The sequence below is a fragment of the Oncorhynchus clarkii genome, chromosome 24 (assembly GCF_045791955.1).
Source record: "Oncorhynchus clarkii lewisi isolate Uvic-CL-2024 chromosome 24, UVic_Ocla_1.0, whole genome shotgun sequence".
NCBI lineage: Eukaryota > Metazoa > Chordata > Actinopteri > Salmoniformes > Salmonidae > Oncorhynchus > Oncorhynchus clarkii.
In genome coordinates this window covers 19,832,363-19,854,519 of record NC_092170.1, presented here as the reverse complement: position 1 = coordinate 19,854,519, position 22,157 = coordinate 19,832,363, and the positions used below count along the sequence as shown (strand labels likewise).

The 22,157-nt window shown below is 42.1% G+C and overlaps 2 protein-coding genes across 3 annotated transcripts; both read left to right on the top strand.

Moving 5' to 3' along the window:
* Nucleotides 1-39: 39 nt before the first annotated feature.
* LOC139382884 (alpha-2-antiplasmin-like) lies at nucleotides 40-5,685 on the top strand. The gene is made up of 10 exons (XM_071127134.1): nucleotides 40-79; nucleotides 448-483; nucleotides 1,331-1,404; nucleotides 1,499-1,573; nucleotides 1,666-1,972; nucleotides 2,389-2,532; nucleotides 3,264-3,452; nucleotides 3,576-3,718; nucleotides 3,997-4,201; nucleotides 4,423-5,685. Exons 1-10 carry the CDS (start codon nucleotides 55-57, stop codon nucleotides 4,794-4,796), a joined length of 1,572 nt encoding a protein of 523 aa, XP_070983235.1. The 5' UTR covers nucleotides 40-54; the 3' UTR covers nucleotides 4,797-5,685.
* Nucleotides 5,686-6,639: 954 nt separating this feature from the next.
* On the top strand, nucleotides 6,640-19,211 carry LOC139382883 (Na(+)/citrate cotransporter-like). 2 transcript variants are annotated; one of them, XM_071127132.1, is made up of 12 exons: nucleotides 6,640-6,748; nucleotides 7,761-7,889; nucleotides 8,875-9,011; nucleotides 9,422-9,639; nucleotides 9,837-10,011; nucleotides 10,132-10,254; nucleotides 10,374-10,586; nucleotides 12,119-12,225; nucleotides 12,372-12,493; nucleotides 16,110-16,271; nucleotides 18,509-18,646; nucleotides 18,901-19,211. In XM_071127132.1, exons 1-12 carry the CDS (start codon nucleotides 6,647-6,649, stop codon nucleotides 19,024-19,026), a joined length of 1,752 nt encoding a protein of 583 aa, XP_070983233.1. In that variant the 5' UTR covers nucleotides 6,640-6,646; the 3' UTR covers nucleotides 19,027-19,211. The 2 variants fall into 2 exon arrangements, with proteins under 2 accessions (XP_070983233.1, XP_070983234.1); XM_071127133.1 differs by lacking the exon at nucleotides 10,132-10,254.
* Nucleotides 19,212-22,157: the final 2,946 nt, after the last annotated feature.

Genomic DNA, 22,157 nt, shown 5'->3' with positions numbered 1-22,157 from the left:
ATGCAGTGTAGCAACATTCAGATTTTATCAGGTTTGGAGTTGCTCCATACCCAGATGGCTACTTCTTGTACGTACAATTGTAAGTTGGGAATCAGAGATTCCATCCACATTACTTTTTATCTGCTTTTATTTATTGTCCCACACAAACACTGTTACAACTCACTAATGTAATCAAGCCATATGACATGTTGCTTCACACCTAGTCCTAGTGTTTCAGTCTGCAGATTTGCCAGTATGCTTTGATTCTCAAAGTGTCCGGCTCTGTCAGGCTCACTGTTTGACCCCTGAATCGGTCTCAATATTTACATTTACAAACAAGTAGTGACATATATGAAGCACAGATCAATGAAAGTTGAAGTTTAACAGCCTGCTGAGCAACTGGCAGTATTTTGCAAATGAGAATTCTGCCATTGCACGTTTAGTGTGTATGTCGCCCTCTCTTTTTAGACAGGATAGCAGGTCTCCCATCTTCATTTCGTCAAGGTAAGATCAAACATTTGGGAATTTATGTTATGGCTTATGATTTAACTGACTTACACTTTCATTTATTCAAGTCATAATGTTTCAGCGAAACCTTTGCCTCAGTGTAATAGTAGTAGGCCTAATAGTAAGAGATAGTTATAGTAATAGAGTAACACTTGAGGTTGCCCCTTGATTGTGTGTTCATCTAAACCAAATATCACCTCATTTTCCATTCAATTGCCAACAGTTAACATTTTGTTTTCCTGTTTTTGGTCTGTTATGAAGAAATAGCAAGTAGTTCATGTACTTGGTCATAAAGTATTAAAGTAATTCCCCTCAATGTGTACTTGTGGCAAGGCTTGCCATTATGTAGATACGCAGCTAGCTGGTGTTCTCAACTAACCAGATTTACCAGCTGCTGGTCTTGCTAACCAGCTTTACCAGAACAAGAGAGCCCAAAATGTTACTGTTTGTACTGAGTCACCATCTTTCAGGTGGTCTCTTTAAATTAAGAATCCAGGTGCCATATAGAGAGGGAGAGATGGGATTATGTACTTCTAAATTAAATGTGCATCACAAATTATTATTATTTTTAAATGTTTAACAACAGGTGTGAATGTTTTGTATGATATACCTCAGTAAATACATGTTTTCTTCAAGGGAATAGTCTGTTTTCTAATGTTTTCTATTTTAAAAGGACCATACTAAAGAAGTTGATACAACAGTTTTTTGTTTGTCATTGCGAAAGACTATTATCTATCCTAAATGTCAGGTTGCTGTCGTCCTTCAACTGTGATTCATTCCATTGACAGGAATTGAATAGGCCAGCCTTATTGGGTAATAGCTTGTTACCCTCTTGTTGTTTCAGGCTGGCTGTTCATGGACATGGACCTTCGTCTACTATCACTCCTGTTGTTCTGTGTCTGCAGACAAGGACTAACTGTAAAGCACTGAAACTAATCATCAACATCAATCGTGACTGCTTTTTCTGAAAGATGTGCAATATTCTCATATCACTGTTTTTCCCTACAAGCAGAATGGAGAAGTGTCAAATGATGCTCCAATCCCTCTGGTCCCTCTCATCCCATTGATGCCCAGCCACCCTAAAGAGGTATGTTGCCAAAGCAGAATACACAGCTCGCATACCCTCCATGTGCCTTTTCACTCTACATTCTCTTAACCCAACACAATCCACTCTTCCAGGAATCAGGGACTTCAGCCCCTAGTACACAGGAGCCTCCAAACACAAGTCCCACCTCATATACGTGCACCCCACCTCCCCTCGTGACGACCAGTGCCCCAGGTGGGAGCTCGTCTGAGGAGGATAATCAGCAGCAGGATGGGGGTTGTAGGGCCCAGGCCCGCAGGCCAAAATCCAGGCAGACCTTAGCAGGTGCCATCCAGAGGCTGGGCATGAAGCTCTTGGGCCAGATGAAGACAGGACCTGAGCAGCCCAATGTCATCATATCCCCCCTCAGCATATCCCTGGCACTCTCCCAGCTGGCTCTGGGTATAACATGTTCTGTTTTTTTGTGTTTTTGTAGGAGTGATTAAAACGTTTTAGAAATGTAGGTGTTGTGCATCTATGCTCTTTCAGTATCAACTGTACTTGGCATGGTTTACAGTACCAGCATCACAACCTCTTTTGCTCTGTCCCAAATGGTACTCTATTCCCTATATAGTATGCTACTTTAGACCAGAGGACAATTAGACTCAACATAACCTGTTAGGTACTTGTTTGCTGTAAATGTTGAGAGCTCAAATCAAATTGGATTTGTCACGTGTACAGTGTAGAGCAGGAGTAAAAGGTGCAGCTAAATGCTTGTGTGCTAGCTCACTCAACGTTGCAGTCCAATAATCAATAACACAATCAATAAGCTGCAGCACATTGCATCATCATCATGTCTATCTATGTATGTTTCTCAGGAGCCATGAATGAGACCGAGGAGCTGTTGATGCACCATCTCCATGGTGACACTCTGCCCTGCTACCACATGTCTCTGCACAACTTCCTGGAACGCATCCGCAAGAGCGACCTGCAAGTGGCTACACGCCTCTACCTGCAACCAGGTCAGTGTTCACTGCTTCAGGGTTGGGGTCAATTCCATTTCAATTTCAGTCAATTCATCAAGTACACTGAAATTGCAATTCTCTTAAATGCTTTTCATAGAGGAACATTTGGAATTAGAATTTTGTTTATTTCTTAATAACTACAGTGGGCTGTATCAGGATCTTAAACAAATCTACTTTGAAACAAAAGTATACACCTCACACATGATTAGGAGCTTAATAAAGAAGACGACACCTGTACCATGTCAGATATGGAGTTGAAATGTAATTTTGAGTTTGCGTCCCAATATTACACTTCATAAACATCACAGAAGAGTGAAGTATAACAAAATCACGGAAACACCGGATTTTCAACGTTTTCAAAGAAAATAATGTGCATTGATTAGGAAATTATAAAAAATATGAGTAACATTCCACCCATGAGGCCACCAGAGTGCGATTTGGTCATTTGACTGCAGATAAGGGGTTGAAATGGAATTGACCCCAACCCTTCACTGCTTACTTGAGTAAGAGGGTTAGGAAGTTAATGGAACATAAAGGAAACGGACCTGGAAATGGAAGGAAGATAAAGACAATAGACACATATTAGGCTTGAGTGTACAGAAGTTCAAACAAGTGACATTGAATGAAACAGTACTTCAAATGGCCAGATATAAGAAAGTACTGATGTGTTACTGACTTTATGACTTCACGATAACATTATTGAAAGAGTCTTTTGATGTCTATTTCAGGGTTTGAGCCCAAACCAGAGTTTGTTCATCAGTCTCAGGATGTATATGACTCAGAGCCAGTGACCTTGGAAGGGCTGGCTGAGGTCAACGAGTGGGTAGAGAGGGCCACTAATGGAAAAGTGACCGACTTCCTGACCAGTCTGCCACCCAATCTGCTTCTCATGCTCATCAATGCTGTTCACTTCAAAGGTTTGTCATAGTATCTATATACTCAATTCACAATTATATTTAATGTCTGGCATTATCAGTCTGTCTTTCCTTAAATGCTTTTTTCTAATATGATCTCCATAATCACCCATTTGTCCTAAACAGGAGAATGGAAGGCTCGCTTCGACCCACGATTTACCTCCAAAGATGTCTTCTACGTTGACGACAAGCACATGGTCAATGTTGACATGATGATGGGGCCCAAATACCCCTTGAGTCTGCTCATTGATAATGATCTGGAAGCTCAGGTAAGACTCTCACTCCCTCTTGTCCCTTCCTGCTTGACCATTTATGTTTTTCATACTTTCACCACCCATCACTCTCTACATGTAGTACATACCTGTATGCTATATTATATTTAAGATATGACTCCCAAATGGTATTTGCCTCCTTTTTTTGACATATTGTCTTCCTTTTGTCCTTTCTCTCCTGGAATTTCTCTATTCACCCTCCTATTTTCCTGAGTCACAAAATTGTTGCGCACTATATTACCTCACTTCATAATTGTCCTCGTCTTCCTGTGCAGGTGGCTCGCTTCCCCTTCAAGAATCAGATGAGCCTGCTGATTGTGATGCCCATGAATGGCCAGGTGAACGTGTCAGCCCTCACAGAAAAGCTCAACATCTCTGACCTGTACAACCGCCTGCCCAGAGAGAGACCCATGCAGGTCAAGCTGCCCAAATTTAAACTGGACTACAGCCAGGACCTGCAGGAAGCTCTGACCAACATTGGTAAGTAGTAGAGGATCCATAAGCAGATAAGATGAATATGTGAGGTAGGTATACTAGTGAAAACATTCATACTGTAGATAATAAGGCTTGAAGCACAAGGAAAGTTGAGATAAAGATTTTTAAAAACAATTGTCCATCTTATTCTTCAACAAAACTGTTGAAAACTTTAGAACTGCCACTCTTTCTCATATACTTAAGTGTGTGATTTGTTCTATTCTCAGGTATGGGGGAATTGTTTGCTAGTCCCAACCTGGCAGCCATAGCTGAGGGCCCTCTGCTGGTGTCCAGTGTGCAGCACAAGTCTAGTATGGAGATCACTGAGGAGGGAGCAGAGGCTGCTGCAGCTACCAGCCTGGTCATCTCACGGTCCAACCCCTCTTTTAGCCTCAACCAGCCATTCTTCTTTGCCCTCATGGACGATAAGACACAAGCACCAGTCTTCCTGGGCGTCATCACCAACCCTAACCCTGGAGCTCCTGCTATGCAGAGTAGTGGAGGGTCTGCCAACCTAGATAAAGTACACTACCCCATTAATGACAAGAATGACAAGAATGACAAGCATTATAGTCACTCTTTTGGTGGGCCACCCAAGTAAGCCGAAACCTCATTCAATGAGGGGAGAGGTAATGGTCTTATCTATTGACCTTGAACTGTACTGCTGTCTGTCAGAGAGGAAGCAAATCCAGATGAGCAACTCAGATGTATGACAACAGCCCAAGTTATCCAAATGGTCAGCTGGATTGAAATGTAACCATTTTTCTAAATGTGAAACTTTTTTTTTTTAAATACAAATACTTTTTTATTTTTTCTTTATTTTTATTTTAAATACACAACACACTGAGGTGCCCCACATTCTCTAATGAAGTTTACTGCAGATTAAAAATACTAGTATTTCTATCTGATGTTTTGGATTAAATGTATCATAAAAATGCAATATTGTGTATTAGGCTACATGATAAGACATTAAACATGTCAAAATCCTATGTGAGTTTTGGACATTTTTGCCCTGATTCATACATTTTTCATAATTTATGAGTGATAAACATGTCCTATCAATGATTTAGGTCAACTCTGTAGTGATTTTGTACGTCTAAAGTAGAAGAAACCAACAAATGGATATGAACAAATGATAATTTCATGTCCAGCTTATTCTATCCAAACTTAGGTCAAGCACTCAGGCAGTGGTTGTAGACTAGAGACATACACAATAATCCTCACAAACATTACAAAGTGCTTATTCCCTTATATTTACTGTTAAATTCTGGTATTTTCAGAATTCAAATTCAGGTACGCAAACAAATGACCTAATGATCACTGAACTGCAGCTAATCAGAAAACCCACAAGGTGGCGATATAAGATCCTTTGAGATCAGCTCAGGGTTCATCAGTGATCCTGGATCCTATGGGTCTTATGTGGTGGGAAAAAATATGTATAATTTGTAACTAATAAAACACTGATTGGAATAAAGTATTGCACCGGACAGATACAATTACCTCATATACCTCATCATATGATCTCATATAGTTTGTCTATAGAGCCAGTTCGCTCTAAAACAGTAGGCTATCTTCTGCATGTTCTGTTGTGTCTCTTTCGCAATCTCAATGAGCTACTACTAAGATAAAGTTTAATCTTGAGAATGACATGTATGGTACACATATGTTTTAATGTTATAAGGGCAATGACTAAGCACAAAAAAAATGAATCTTGTCCAAATAGTTATGACATTTGCTGTAATAACATGTAAGAATTGGCAGAAGCAATTCTTGAAGCAGAAATGTGACTGGGCATGATAGTGGAAAGCCCATATACTGGGTCATAACCCACAGAGCTTTGGAGACCAAAGGGAACATTATCATTACTGCTGTCTGTGCAGACCCAGAGGACTGTGCAGGGAAATGTCACTGAACAGCATGACACTTCATGGCTCATCAGGCACAATTGCAAACACTATCGATTTTAGGGAGTAAAGAAAGTTAGGTTTATAATTTCTGTTAATTTTTGTGCTCATACTTTAAAAATATATATTTTAGGTGTTCTGCTAGTACAGGGTTTCATTTCTCTCTCAGAATTTGAGTTTAGTTCCATTTGAAAAAGCTATAATCGAAGGTACAATAAAATTAGATAATAAATATTGAGATTACTGGTCATAGTTTACATAATTGTTGTTGATTGTTTAGTCTCTCAGATTTTTTTTTTTTAATTGATGTTTATTGAAAACGTTGTGGTAAAGTTTTTCAGGATCCCACCACCGTTAAATCTAGGTTTAGCCTTCTCTCTCTCCATCTGTCTCCCATCATTATATGTTCGTGAGCTCTCTTCCCTCTCCTATTATCAGCTGCGGGACTCCCCCTTTCACTTCCTCCCCTCCCCCGACCTGCTCGAAGTAAAACGACCGTCCCTTGTGCTCCAACTTTCTTTGCCTCTGCATCTCCTAAAATCATAGGATGGCAGCATTGCTGAAATCCCTTCGGAATCTGAAGAATGAGATCGTTCTATTCTCTACCCCGTTACTTCTTCTCCCGCTGCCTTTAGTCATTGGAACAAAGGTATGTCAATTGTCACATTTGTTTTGCACAGATTCATACACACGTTTTTATGTTTCAAATATATTTTATGTATCTTGAAAGCGGTTTTATATTGTTGTTTAATTATATTGTTTGATTTGTAAAATGCAAAAGTGGTTGGTAATTTATGAATACTTTACTTTATTACAAAGATGTTTGTATAATTAAATTGATCCTAAACCTTCAATTTGACACTTTTTGGAAAATGTATTGAAGCAGGTCTAATCTGTGGTTGAGAGACATTTAGTCATTGCATAAGTTTTGTTCAGTCTTGCACCTGTTGATGCAGCCTGAACAGTGAGCACACACACACACACACGCACGCACGCACACACACACACACACACACACACACACACACACACACACACACACACACACACACACACACACACACACACACACACACACACACACACACACACACACATGCATCATAGAGGACTGCTGAGTAATACGTGTGGACTGGTCAGTGTACAGTAGAGACTAGCAGGTGCTGCCATAGACTACAACACAAAGTGATCTTTAACCCCAATCAACATACCTCGGTACCAATCAACTATAATCTCTCCAATTTAGGATTATATAATGTAACTTTTGTGTCATATAACTTTCCTGTCACTAACAGCAGTACAGATCTGCTATCTAAATTTGATCACACTGTTGTCGCAGAGAATATTCCTGCGCAGAAGGAAATGCAAATTGTAGTATATTCAAGGCTTGAAAAGGCTTCTAAGGTTTGTAATTTCCATTTTGAAATGTCAGACTTGCCCTAACAAAAAATGTATCCACCCCTAAAAAAAATTATATGAATTATAATTCAGATAATAATTAACATTTCCTGTCTGCAGGATTATTTTCCTGCTGTGAGAAGCAGGGTCAAATTAAGATATTGCATCTGTATGAGCCAGCAGTATTCATTCCCAGGTGTTGTGGTGTGTTGGATGTTCTGACCTGTTGGTGACCTGTAAGATCTTATGTATGTGTTGTGCAGGAGGCAGCATGTGCCTATGTGATCATCCTGATGGCAGTGTACTGGTGTACAGAGGCCTTACCTCTGGCTGTCACTGCCCTGCTCCCTGCTGTCCTCTTCCCCATGTTTGGCATCATGCAGTCCAAAGATGTAAGACAGCCTCTATTTCAAGCCATCTTTCAATAACATGATGAATGAAACTACTATAAAACTGTCTAATGAAACTGTACTATAATAGCCTACTAATATTAAATATATACTGAACAAAAATATGAACGCAACATGTAAAGTATTGGTCTCATGTTTCATGAGCTGAAATAAAAGGTCCCAGAAATGTTCCATAAGCACAAAAAGGGTATTTCTCTCAAATATTGGGCACAAATTTGTTTACATCCCTGTTAGTGAGCATTTCTCCTTTGCCAAGATAATCCATACACCTGACATGTGTGGCATATCAAGAAACTGAATAAACCGCATGAATTACATAGGTGCACCTTCTGCCGGGGACAATAAAAGGCCACTTTAAAATGTGCAGTTTTGTCATACAATACAATCTCACAGATGTCTCAAATTTTGAAGGAGCATGCAATTGGCATGCTGATTGCAGGAATGTCCACCAGAGCAGTACCCAGATAATTTTATGTTAATTTCTCTACCATAAGCCGCTTCCAACGTTGTTTTAGAGAATTTGGCAATACGTCCAACCTGCCACAGAACCTCAGACCACGTTTAACCATGCCAGCCCAGGACCTCCACATCCGGCTTCTTCACCTGCGGGATCGTCTGAGACCAGCCACCTGGACAGCTGATGAAACTGAGGAGTATTTCTGTCTGTAATAAAGCCCTTTTGTGGGGAAAAACTCATTCTGATTGGCTGGGCCTGGCTCCCATAGCTGTGCCCCTGCCCAGTCATGTGAAATCCATAGATTAGGGCCTAATGAACTTATTTCAATTTACTGATTTCCTTATATGAATTGTAGCTCAGTAGAATCGTTGAAATTGTTGTGTTTATATTTGTGTTCAGTATACTTCACAATGGTGTCTGCACATTGCTTACAGTATTGGTAGATGTTTGCATATGCTTACACAAATACACTGTGGACCCATGAGTCACTTGTCTGTGTGTGTCTTCCAGGTGTGTATGCAGTACCTGAAGGACACCAACATGTTGTTTGTGGGAGGACTGATGGTGGCGGTGGCAGTGGAGCACTGGAACCTGCACAAACGCATTGCCCTTCGAGTGCTGCTCTTTGTAGGGGTGCGCCCCGCTCTGTGAGTGACCCTCAACTAACTAACTGACCGACCGACCGACCGACCGAACGAACGAAACAACTAGCTAACTAACTAACTAACTAACCCATCAATACAAATCCCTTGCTATTCTTGGGACTATATCTATCTCTAGAGAAGGGAAATCAGTTAATCTGTATGACTATCTACAGATATATAATATTGTATTGACCTTGCCGTTATACATGATGAGGACACATTACCTAACATTTCACTCTCTCTGTGTCAGAGTGTATTTAGCCTTTTAACTGATCATTTTTTTGTCTTATGACCTACTAAAAGCTCATACATGCTTATAACAAGTTATAAAGCATTTAACCTGTATGCTATGCCTTAAGTAAAGTGTTACAGAATATTCTTATTCCACATTCTATGGTTTCCTGTCTCTCCAGTCTGATGCTGGGCTTCATGGGGGTGACAGCCTTCCTGTCCATGTGGATCAGTAACACAGCCACCACAGCCATGATGGTGCCCATCGTCCAGGCTGTTCTGGAGCAGCTCAACAACTACACAGAGACTGAGATGCCTGTGATCCTCAGCACTGAGGAGGACACCCAGCCTCAGGAACCCACTGACAGCAAACAGACGGAGAAACAGGCAGAGGGACATGGTGAGCACTGAGCAGAAAAGGACTAATTAATGAACAGTTCATTTGTGTGTTTAATGAAAGAGTTTATTATCCGTTGAATGAGCTCGGGGACCATGTAAGCTTATTATGGAGCATATATATGAGAAGTGTGCATTGCAAATGTTTGCTTTGAGACTATTTATGCTGTTAACGTTCCTATTTGGACTATGTTTGTCCAGTTGTGGTGACCTGTTTAGACCCGTTTGTGGAGGCTATCCGGCGTAAGGAGGCTGCAGACAAGAAGAAGATGTGTAAGGGCATGACGCTGTGTGTGTGCTACGCTGCCAGCATCGGGGGCACTGCCACCCTCACAGGGACTGGCCCCAACCTGGTGCTCAAGGGACAGATGAACCAGTGGGTACCTTCAGCTATGGATAGTGTCCTCAGTGTATTTCAGTACTTTCAAGTCATGTATCTTTCAAATAATATTTTTCTTTATGTGTTAATGTTAATAATATTTTATGTTTCCCTCAGGCTGTTTCCTAACAATGGCGATGTCATCAATTTTGCGTCCTGGTTCGGCTTTGCTTTCCCCAACATGATCCTGATGCTGACCCTGGCTTGGCTCTGGCTGCAGTTTGTCTTCATGGGATTCAAGTGAGTTTCAGATCAAAATATGATGTTTTATCTTTCAGTCAGAGATCATCCTATTCAATTCAATTTACTACTGAAGTCACCCTTTAAGTCTTAACCCCTTTCTCTCCCTCCATTCCCAGTTTTAAGAAGACGTGGGGCTGTGGGGCAGTAAAGACAGAGAAAGAGATAGCTGTGTACAATGTGATCAAGGAGCAGCATCGTCAGCTGGGCTCCATGTCTTTTGGAGAGCTGAGTGTGTTGGGTCTCTTCAGTTGTCTGGTGGTTTTGTGGTTCACCAGAGATCCTGGCTTCGTGGCAGGCTGGGCCACATACATCTTCAATGCTGACGCAGAGTACGGCCCTTTACTGTTCATGCATACTACACTGTACATACACAGCATATTTCACAGGCCTAGTATGCTTTTCAAATGGCATTCTATTCCCTTTATAGTTCACTACTTTTGACCAGGGGCCATATTGCTCTGGTCAAATGTAGTGAGCCATTAAGGGAATATGGTGCCATTTGAGATGCAGCCCTAATCAAAACAAAGAAGACTTGAGACCGTTACAATAATTGAGACCGTTGTATAATTGAACAATTATACACTATATGTACAAAATTATGTGGACACCCGTTCAAATTAGTGGATTCGGCTATTTCAGCCACACCCGTTGCTGACAGGTGTATAAAATTGAGCACACATCCCTGCAATCTCCATAGACAAACATTGGCAGTAGAATGGCCTTACTGAAGAGCTCAGTGACTATCAACGTGGCAATGTCATATGCCACCTTTCCAGCAAGTCAGTTCGTCAAATTTCTGCCCTGGTTGAGCTGCCTTGGTCAACTGTAAGTGCTGCTATTTGTAAGTGCTGTTATTTTGAAGTGGAAATGTCAAGGAACAACAACGGCTCAGCTGCGAAGGGGTAGGCCACAAAAGCTCACAGAACGAGTCACTTCACTACCGAGTTTCAAACTGCCTCTGGAAGAAACGTCAGCACAAGAACTGTCGATCTGGAGGTTCATGAAATTGGTTTCCATGGCCGAGCAGCCGCACACAAGCCTAAGATCGCCGTGTGCAATGCCAAGCGTCGACTGGAGTGGTGTAAAGCTCACTGCCTTTGGACCCTGGAGCAGTGGAAATGCGTTCTCTGGAGTGATGAATCACGCTTCACCATCTGGCAGTCCGGTGGATGAATCTGGGTTTAGCAGATGCCAGGAGAACGCTACCTGCCCCAATGCATAGTGCCTACTGTAAAGTTTGGTGGATGAGGAATAATGGTCGGGAGCTGTTTTTCATGGTTCAGGCTAGGCCCCTTAGTTCCAGTGAAGGGAAATCTTAATGCAACAGCATATAATGACATTCTTCCAACTTGATGGCAACAGTTTGGGGAAGGCCCTTTCCTGTTTCAGCATAATAAAGTCACCGTGCACAAAGCGAGGTCCATACAGAAATGGTTTGTCGAGATTGGTGTGGAAGAACTTGACTGGCCTGCACAGAGCCCTGACCTCAACCCTATCGAACACCTTTGGGATGAATTGGAATGCCGACTGTGAGCCAGGTGTAATCGCACAACATCATTGCCCAACCTCACTAATGCTCTTGTGGCTGGATGGAAGCAAGTCCCTGTAGCAATGTTCCAACATCTAGTGGAAATCCTTCCCAGAAGAGTGGAGGCTGTTATAGCAGCAAACTTCATATTAATGCCCATGATTGTGGAATGAGATGTTTGACAAGCAGGTGTCCACATACACCACATTACCAAAAGTATCTCACTTCCCATATGCTTCAATAATTCACAAGAAAAAATAAGCAAGAAAACATGAATTGTATGTCTGAATGCTGACAGATAACCACCCTATCTTTATCCATTCTTCCCTCCAGGTATGTAACTGATGCCACAGTGGCAGTGTTCATTGCTGTCCTTCTCTTCGTCCTACCTTCCAAGCCCCCACGCTTCTGTTGCAGGAGGTCCCAAAGCTTTGACACTGGTAAACCATGTTTTAAAACAACACATAAAATGTAACAAGCATGGTACCTGATCTTTGAGTATGCTACTTTAGTATCTAAGGATATGAAGACTTGAAGACCATTACAATAGCATATCTGTAACAGTGATTCGTTAACCCCTCTACAGAGCACCAACACCCAGCTGACCCCACACCAGCTCTGCTGACCTGGAAGGTGGCCCAGAAGAAGTTACCCTGGAGCATCGTTCTCCTCTTGGGGGGAGGGTTCGCCCTGGCCAAGGGCAGCGAGGTGAGAGACAAGGGCCAGGATGTACATACAGATGTAGGATCACCCTGTTGCAGGGGAACTGTCCTGACATCCTTGCAATGTAAAACTTGTAGTGTATTTGAGGTTTATTCATTAATTATAATCAAATGTATTTATATAGCCCTTCGTACATCTGCTGATATCTCAAAGTGCTGTACAGAAACCCAGCCTAAAACCCCAAACAGCAAGCAATGCAGGTGTTGAAGCACGTTGGCTAGGAAAAACTCCCTAGAAAGGCCAAAACCTAGGAAGAAACCAGGCTATGAGGGGTGGCCAGTCCTCTTCTGGCTGTGCCAGGTGGAGATTATAATAGAACATGGCCAAGATGTTCATAAATTGCCAGTATAGTCAAATAATAGGTCTGGGACAGCTAGCACGTCCGGGGAACAGGTCAGGATTCCATAGCCGCAGGCAGAACAGTCGAAACTGGAGCAGCAGCACGGCCAGGTGGACTGGGGACAGCAAGGAGTCATCGTGCCAGGTAGTCCTGAGGCATGGTCCTAGGGCTCAGGTCCTCCGAGAGAGAGAAAGAAAGAGAAAGAGAGAATTAGAGAGAGCATACTTAAATTCACGCAGGACACCGGATAAGACAGAAGTACTCCAGATATAACAAACTGACCCTAGCCCCCCTACACAAACTACTGCAGCATAATTACTGGAGGCTGAGACAGGAGGGGTCAGGAGACACTGTGGCCCCATCCGATGATACCCCCGGACAGGGACAAACAGGAAGGATATTACCCCACCCACTTTGCCAAAGCACAGCCCCCACACCACTAGATGGATATCTTCAACCACCAACTTATCATCCTGAGACAAGGCCGAGTATAGCCCACAAAGATCTCCACCACGGCACAACCCAAGGGGGGGGCGCCAACCCAGACAGGAAGATCACATCAGTGACTCAACCCACTCAAGTGACGCACCCCTCCTAGGGACGGCATGAAAGAGCATTAGTAAGCCAGTGACTCAGCCCCTGTAATAGGGTTAGAGGCAGAGAATCCCAGTGGAAAGAGGGGAACCGGCCAGGCAGAGAAAGCAAGGGCGGTTCGCTGCTCTAGAGCCTTTCCGTTCACATTCACACTCCTGGGCCAGACTACACTCAATCATATGACCCACTGAAGAGATGTGTAAGGGTTTTCTTCGTCTGAAGAGTGTAGCAAGGATCGGACCAAGATGCGGCGTGGTAAGTGTCCATGGCTGTTTATTTAAAAACATAAACTGAACACTCAATGAATACAAAACAATAAATAAACGTGAACAAAACCGAAACAGTACCGTGTGGCGAACAGACACGGAAACAATCACCCACAAAACAACAGTGAAACCCAGGCTACCTAAGTATGATTCTCAATCAGAGACAACTAACGACACCTGCCTCTGATTGAGAACCATACTAGGCCGAACACAGAAAAACAACCTAGAAACACAAAACATAGAATGCCCACCCAACTCACGTCCTGACCAACTAAAACAAACAAATAACACAAGAACTAGGGTCAGAATATGACAAGATGAGTCTTCAGTAAAGACTTAAAGGTTGAGACCAAGTTTGCGTCTCTCACATGGGTAGGCAGACCAATTCCATAAAAATGGAGCTCTATCGGAGAAAGCCCTGCCTCCAGCTGTTTGCTTAGAAATTCTAGGGACAATTAGGAGGCCTGACCGTAGCGTACGTGTAGGTATGTACGGAAGGACCAAATCAGAGAGATAGGTAGGAGCAAGCCCATGTAATGCTTTGTAGGTTAGCAGTAAAACCTTGAAAACAGCCCTTGCCTTGACAGGAAGCCAGTGTAGGGAGGCTAGCACTGGAGTAATATGTAATATGATCAAATTTTTGGGTTCTAGTAAGGATTTTAGCAGCCGTATTTAGCACTAACTGAAGTTTATTTAGTGCTTTATCCGGGTAGCTGGAAAGTAGAGCATTGCAGTAGTCTAACCTAGAAGTAACAAAGGCATGGATTAATTTTCTGATTTTTGCAATGTTACGTAGATGGGAAAAAGCTGTCCTTGAAACAGTCTTGATATGTTCGTCAAAAGAGAGATCAGCGTAGAGAGTAACGCCGAGGTCCTTCACAGTTTTATTTGAGACGACTGTACAACCATTAAGATGAATTGTCAGATTCAACAGAAGATCTCTTTGTTTCTTGGGACCTAGAACAAGCATCTCTGTTTGGTCCGAGTTTAAAAGTAGAACGTTTGCAGCCATCCACTTCCCTATGTCTTAAACACAGGCTTCTAGCGAGGGCAATTTTGGGGCTTCACCATGTTTCATTTAAATGTACAGCTGTGTGTCATCTGCATAGCAGTGAAAGTTAACATTATGTTTTCGAATGACATCCCCAAGAGGTAAAATATATGGTGAAACAATAGTGGTCCTAAAACGGAACCTTGAGGAACACCGAAATTTACAGTTGATTTGTCAGAGGACAAGCCATTCACAGAGACAAACTGATATCTTTCTGACAGATAAGATCTAAACCAGGCCAGAACTTGTCCATGTAGACCAATTTGGGTTTCATATCTCTCCAAAAGAATGTGGTGATTGATGGTATCAAAAGCAGCACTAAGGTCTAGGAGCACGAGGACAGATGCAGAGCCTCGGTCTGATGCCATTAAAAGGTCATTTACCACCTTCACCTTCATAATCCACATAATAATTAATTTCCTGTTGCTGCAGGATTATTTTCACATTAAAATTCTATATCTCTACAGTATAATCTTTGTTCGCTTTCCACAGAAACTTTTTAACCAAAAAAGTCAGATCCTCACGGAGAACTGAATCATCCCATATTTCATCAGGATCATTGTGACAAAGGGACATTTTTGATTAGTCAACACAGCTCCACCCTGTTCACTTCCCAAGTACGATGAAACGTAGGGCATATAATGTGGGATGATACAGGTGACATATTAGCTGCTTACTTAGCTGCTAAAGTAGACTAAAATCAACCTTTCTGTTTTTGAAAAACTGTTCACAGTATGTACAGGTAACTGCCAAAATAAAGGAAACAAAACACCATCATAAAGTGTCTTAATAGGGTGTTAGGCCACCAAGAGCACAATATGCCTTGGCATAGTTTCTACTATTGTCTGGAACTCTATTGGAGGGATGCGACACCATTCTTCCACAAGAAATGTCATAATTTGGTGTTTTGTTGATGGTGGTGGAAACACTGTCTCTGGTGTCACTCCAGAATCTCCCATAAGTGTTCAATTGGGTTGAGTTCCGGCGACTGAGACACATACAAACACAAATATACACACACACACACTTTAAACACCTTATGCCACTTTGAAACCTCTCTTTCAAAGTCACTGAGATCTCTTCTTCTAGCCATGGTAGCCAAAATAATGGACAACTGGACATTTTTAAACATAACCCTAAGCATGATGGGATGTTAATTGCTTATTTAATTCAGGAACCAAATCTGTGTTGAAGCACCTGCTTCATTTACTCAGGTGTTTCCTTTATTTTGGTAGTTACAGTGCCTGTACATGTGTAGATGTATGTGAGTCTGGTTAAGTGTCGGATACAAAAAAAAGAGTGCCATGGTTGTTTGAGACTGATTGCATGGTTTTGTACACGCCCCTGCAGGAGTCAGGTCTGTCTATGTGGATGGGGGACCAGATGACTCCCCTCCACACCATCCCACCCTGGGCCATCGCTGTCATCCTGTGTCTGCTGATCGCCATCTTCACAGAGTGCACCAGTAATGTGGCCACTGCTACTCTCTTCCTACCTGTCCTCGCCTCAATGGTAAGACTCAACACACAGCTCTGGGAACCCAAGAGCAGACTCAGACGAGGAGACTGAGATGAAGTAACCAAGGTATTCATTGAAACACAGGGGGAAGATGGAGTGCAGGTCAGGGGAAGCTTGGGCAGGTTGCAGGAAACCAGGTGCGGAGGCTGAGGCTGGAGCGAGAGGAGTTGGGACAGGGTAAGCAGGTCCTTTGGGGAATCCAAGGGAGTAGTAGAGTGGGGAATACAGGACAGAGTAGCAGGATGAAGAGACGTGGGACTGGAGACAGGGACCAGAGTCCGAGCGGGCTGAACTGTAGCGGAGCGGAAAACAGCATCAGGCAAAGAAAACAGGCACAACAAGATAACAGGATCTAAATAGTAACAAACGGCTAGAAGCGTAGACTGACTGAGCAGAGATTACGATCTGGCAGTGTGGAAGTGGCAGGACTGAGTAATTGTAGAGGTCTTGATTATGGAACAGGTTGCAGCTGGTGGCGATCGGCTCTGACTCCAGCACACCTGTCTCCGCCCACACAATCTCACAGAGAGCGAGAGAGAGGGAGAGAGCACTGGGGGAGTGGCGGCAGGTCAAGAAGACACAGGATGAGCAGTAGAGGGCGTGGCAGAAGCAGATGTAACAGCCCTACTACACAATACCACACCACTACACAATACTACACAATACTTCACAATACTTCACTACTGCACAATACTACACCCTACTACAATACTACATTACAATACTACCAAATACTATACTACCATACAATAGTACACAATACTACACTACTACACAATACTGTTCAATACTACACAATATTACAATACTCCACAATACTGCACAATACTACACTACTACACAATGCTACACTACTACACAATATTACAGTATTACACAAATCAAATCAAATCAAATGTTATTTGTCACATACACATGGTTAGCAGATGTTAATGCGAGTGTAGCGAAATGCTTGTGCTGGAAGCAGGAATACAATAGCTATCCAGTCTGGTAAACTGCTCTGACACACGGATACGTATAGTACATGCAGCAGCAATACTTTCAATAGCCTGAACACTGTAGCTCCTTGATGTGAAGTACAGTGCTTACCAGTGTAAGCCCATTCAGAAATCTCCCCTATAGGAGTGCAGCATTGAAACTACTCCCCGTGGAAGCCGGCCTACATGTCCTTGTTTGGCTGCCCTGGCCTGTGTTGTTAGTCATTTGAGATGAATATATTTGGTCCCCTTCCCTGGGCCCCTCCTTCTATAGCCACCCTGCCAAACACACCAATTGAGCTCTGTGACTTGTCCTGGTGCCCACCCCCATCTACACTGATGAATGGTATCACTGTGCCCAGTGCCCAAGCACTCAGAGAGGACCCAAGCTGGGCCATGCCGGAATGTGCCAAGCTTGGGTATAGAGAGAAGGATTTATTGAGGTCAAAGCCAACAGGAGTGCATGAAGATGACATAAGTATAGAAAAGGGTGAGTGAAAGAGGGGAAGGAGAGGAAGAAAAATGGGGTTAGTGAACCAACTACTAGTTACAGTGAAGTCTGGGAAAGAGAGGATGCTAGGATGTGTGATTTTGTGTCTAGCTGCTTGTTTTATGTCTGTATTGTCTTTCCAGACTGCTACAAAAATGAATCCAACTAAATGATATAACATCCATTATATTTGTTGAGGAAGGTCCTGACGGAGGGATGAGAATTATGACATGAAAAATAATCTCAGCCAGTAAAAATTTTCAAAATAATTACTGTCGTGTGAATTTTTGGGGGATAATATTCAACTCTACCGAGGCTTACATTCTAATCTATGTTTTGCTATTACAATGTGGTTCTACACCGTTCTGGATGCGTTTCTGTGGTGCGTTTCCATTTTGCCTGCCATGACTCAGACCCCAAACAACATAGCATGTATAAGAATTACATCTTAATTACACACGCCTAATGGACAATTTTGAACCCTAGAATTACAAACACTAAAATCAGAGATAGTGTTATGAGCCAGTGATTACGGTGCAGAAAAGCACCAAAGCAGACTTGAGTGTTGTCATTAGGGATGCGTCCCAAATGGCGCCCTATTCCCTATATAGTGCACTACTTTTGACTAGGGTGCATGGCCTCTGGTCAAAAGTAGTTCACTATGTAGGGAAAACGTGTGCCATTTGGGACTCATAGTAAGAGTGTCCTCCTCAGCCCAGGCTCAGACAGCTAAAGATGTGTGTCTGTCTGTGTGTTTATTTCAGTCCCAGTCCATTGGAATGAATCCTCTGTACGTCATGGTGCCTTGTACTCTCAGTGCTTCCTTTGCCTTCATGCTACCTGTGGCCACACCGCCCAATGCTATCGTCTTCTCATACGGCTACCTCAAGGTTTCTGACATGGTGAGTTACAGTACATCATTTTATAAAGATAATATAATCTAGTGAATTGTCTATCTTATAATGTATTAACAAGAATAAATAATAGCAAACAAATCCTAAATTAATTTAGGAAATGTCTTAACGTGCCATTTACAAATTATTTGAGGACAATTGTCCTGGGCCACAGATCACTTGATTGCCTTCTTCTGTTTGAATGATTGCTAACAGAACTTGAAATTCATTGCACCTCATTTTACTTCCCTGCTCTCTCCCAGGCTAGGACAGGTATAGTGATGAACATCATCGGCATCCTGTGCATCACTCTGGCCATCAACAGCTGGGGCAGGGCCATGTTCCACCTAGACACCTTCCCTACTTGGGCCAACACTACTGGGGTTTGAGGGCACCGAGGGGCCCCGGTCCACACCATGAGGAATGCACATAGAGGGCCCCTAATGTGCCATGGACCTCTGGCGAGAAAGGCACCAACGTGACTGGTCGTGTTAGGTTGTTTGGAGAAAAGCCACATGGCTTCCATTACAAAGGACACTTGAATAACCCTGTGGAAAGAGAGGATGGATGGATGGATGGATGGATGGATGGATGGATGGATGGATGGATGATGGATGGATGGATGGATGGATGGATGGATGGATGGATGGATGGATGGATGGATGGATGGATGGATGAGTGGGTGGGTGGGTGGGTGGGTGGGTGGTCAGGTAGGTGGGGGGATTAGAGGATGAGTTTAACTGGAGAGATGAGGTTAAAAGTAGCACTAATGTACTTTTAATGCTGTAATGTGTTATACAGAGTATGTCCAGTTCCATTTAAAATGCCCAAGTATTATCTCCATCAAATTATCATGTTCTCAACTTCTCACTCTCAGAAGAAGGTTCTGCCTCATATTTGTTGGGCTGTTTATATCTCAAGACCCATAGTTCAAATCCATTTGGGGTTTAAGATTTTTGATAAACTGTTAATTTGCACACTTCTGAACTATGTTTCCATGACCAAATAATGTATGCCATCTTCTCTTTTTGCTAATCGATAGTCTTATATTAACTTGTTTTCATTTTGCTCGTAGTCAATGGTGAAACATGGTGCATTGTACTTCCGACCCCGTTTGAACTTTGAATACTGTATGACTGTATAACTTGAGATCCCTCTGTACACACTTTTCTAAACTTGAATCATTGGGGCTGGAAAATGCAAACATATTGAAAACTCAGATATGTGAATACACTGTACAATGGTTACTGTGTGCGGACACTTTGACGTTTCTCCTTTATTATAACAGTAATATAATATGTAATTCAATACTTTTTATTGAATTATTGGTATGTTATCTTGATCAAAAGTTGTTTATTCATGAGATGTAATATAGTTTATATATATAGTTTATTGTATATGGTGTTTGCTATTGCACCCTTTGAAATTGACAAAATGTCAAAGGTAATGTCTGGGCTGCTTGCATGTACAGTCAGAGATGGGCAAAGATTACAAGATACAATTACAGAATACAATTACAGAATACCATAAAGATCAATGTATCAAAATAAACTACAAAATACTTGTATTTTGAAATGTATGTAATTAAATGACATGTATTTTGTATTTTAAAATACAGAAATAGATTTGCAAGTTGCTGGCCCAAACAGCAACAACATTCTCAGTAACGGTTACAGAAATGTTTTACTTGCTATAACTGTGATATGTTGTTGTTTATCTACCTTAGGTGAATGCACTGACTGCATATGTGAAAATGAACATACCAAACTGAACTGCAAAGTACACTGTGTATTATTATTGGCCTTGTTTTGGGGTCATGTCTAGAATGGATACAGCTTAACCTCATTTTCTAACCTGCTAAGTTAATTCTCCTAACCTACTGCGTAAGTCCTCCTAAACCTGCTATGAAAAGTCAATTTTGACAAAGCTGTGTCGCTTTTACACAAAACCTTGTTTCGGGGCAGAGCTCATTAGAATAATACTCTGCTTGCTTTTCAACTGTCCATTTTTACATACACATTTATGTTTAGTTCATTTAGCAGAGCACACCATAGTGCTGTTAGACTTCTGATACCAATGCAAGGTGAAAGGGAGCCACAAAATGGTGAACCGCTATACAAAATGAAAATACGAATTACTGTACAGCTCTTGAAAGTATCTTGTTACAAAATACATTGGAGTGTAGTTCAGCCCAGTGTAATACAAATGACAAAATACATCTCTGTACAGTTTCATATAGGAAAATAAAATATGTAATCATCTTAACGGACCAAATATGTATTTTTTTTCCATAATTGTTATGTGTATATAAAACAATCACTTTCACACAAAAAACAGTACATTTTGTTAGTGTTGCCTGGGAAGCATAACGTTACCTAACCTAAATTGCTCCTAATAACTTCATTCATCCATGTGCCATTAGTTACATAATGAAATGGGAAATTGTTGGTTGGACCACTAACCCAGGGCAAATTGTTTCAAGGAGAATCGAACATGAAATGCTGTCCTCCCAGGAACATTGTGAAAACCTAGTGTAACGTGTCCACCTTTCAGTCTGGGCAGAAGCATTGTTAAATGCAGCCAAGATCACTGTGTGCCTTTCTTTATATATAAAGAAATGACCTATTCTCAAATAGATTAAAGACATTGCTTAGCTCTACAGAGCGTGACTTAGAGTGCAGTTTTAAATATATAGACAGAGGGGAGCTGTGCCAGCAGGAATGTCAAGAGTTTTTTGAATGTATTATTTTGTATGCTTGAGTTATGTTCTTCCCAGCAGGTCCTGGAATGTAAAGAAACCCATTGTAACCTTACATTCATTATAACCCCTATAGAATAAAGAGTTATAAACTCAGCAAAAAAAAGAAACGTCCCTTTTTCAGGACCCTGTCTTTCAAAGATAATTCATAAAAATCCAAATAACTTCACAGATCTTCATTGTAAAGGGTTTAAACACTGTTTCCCATGCTTGTTCAATGAACCATAAACAATTAATGAACATGCACCTGTGGAACGGTCATTAAGACACTAACAGCTTACAGACAGAGGCAATTAAGGTCACAGTTATGAAAACTTAGGACACTAAAGAGACCTTTCTACTGACTCAGGAAAACACTAAAAGAAAGATGCCCAGGGTCCCTGCGTGTGCAGATGTGGCCAGGGCAATAAATTGCAATGTCCGTACTGTGAGACACCTAAGACAGCGCTACAGGGAGACAGGACGGACAGTTGATCGTCCTCGCAGTGGCAGACCACGTGTAACAACACCTGCACAGGAGTGGTACATCCGAACATCACACCTGGGGGACAGGTACAGGATGGCAACAACAACTGCCCGAGTTACACCAGGAACGCACAATACCTCCATCAGTGCTCAGACTGTCCGCAATAGGCTGAGAGAGGCTGGACTGAGGGCTTGTAGACCTGTTGTAAGGCAGGTCCTCACCAGACATCACCGGCAACAACGTCGCCTATGTGCACAAACTCACCGTCGCTGGACCAGACAGGACTGGCAAAAAGT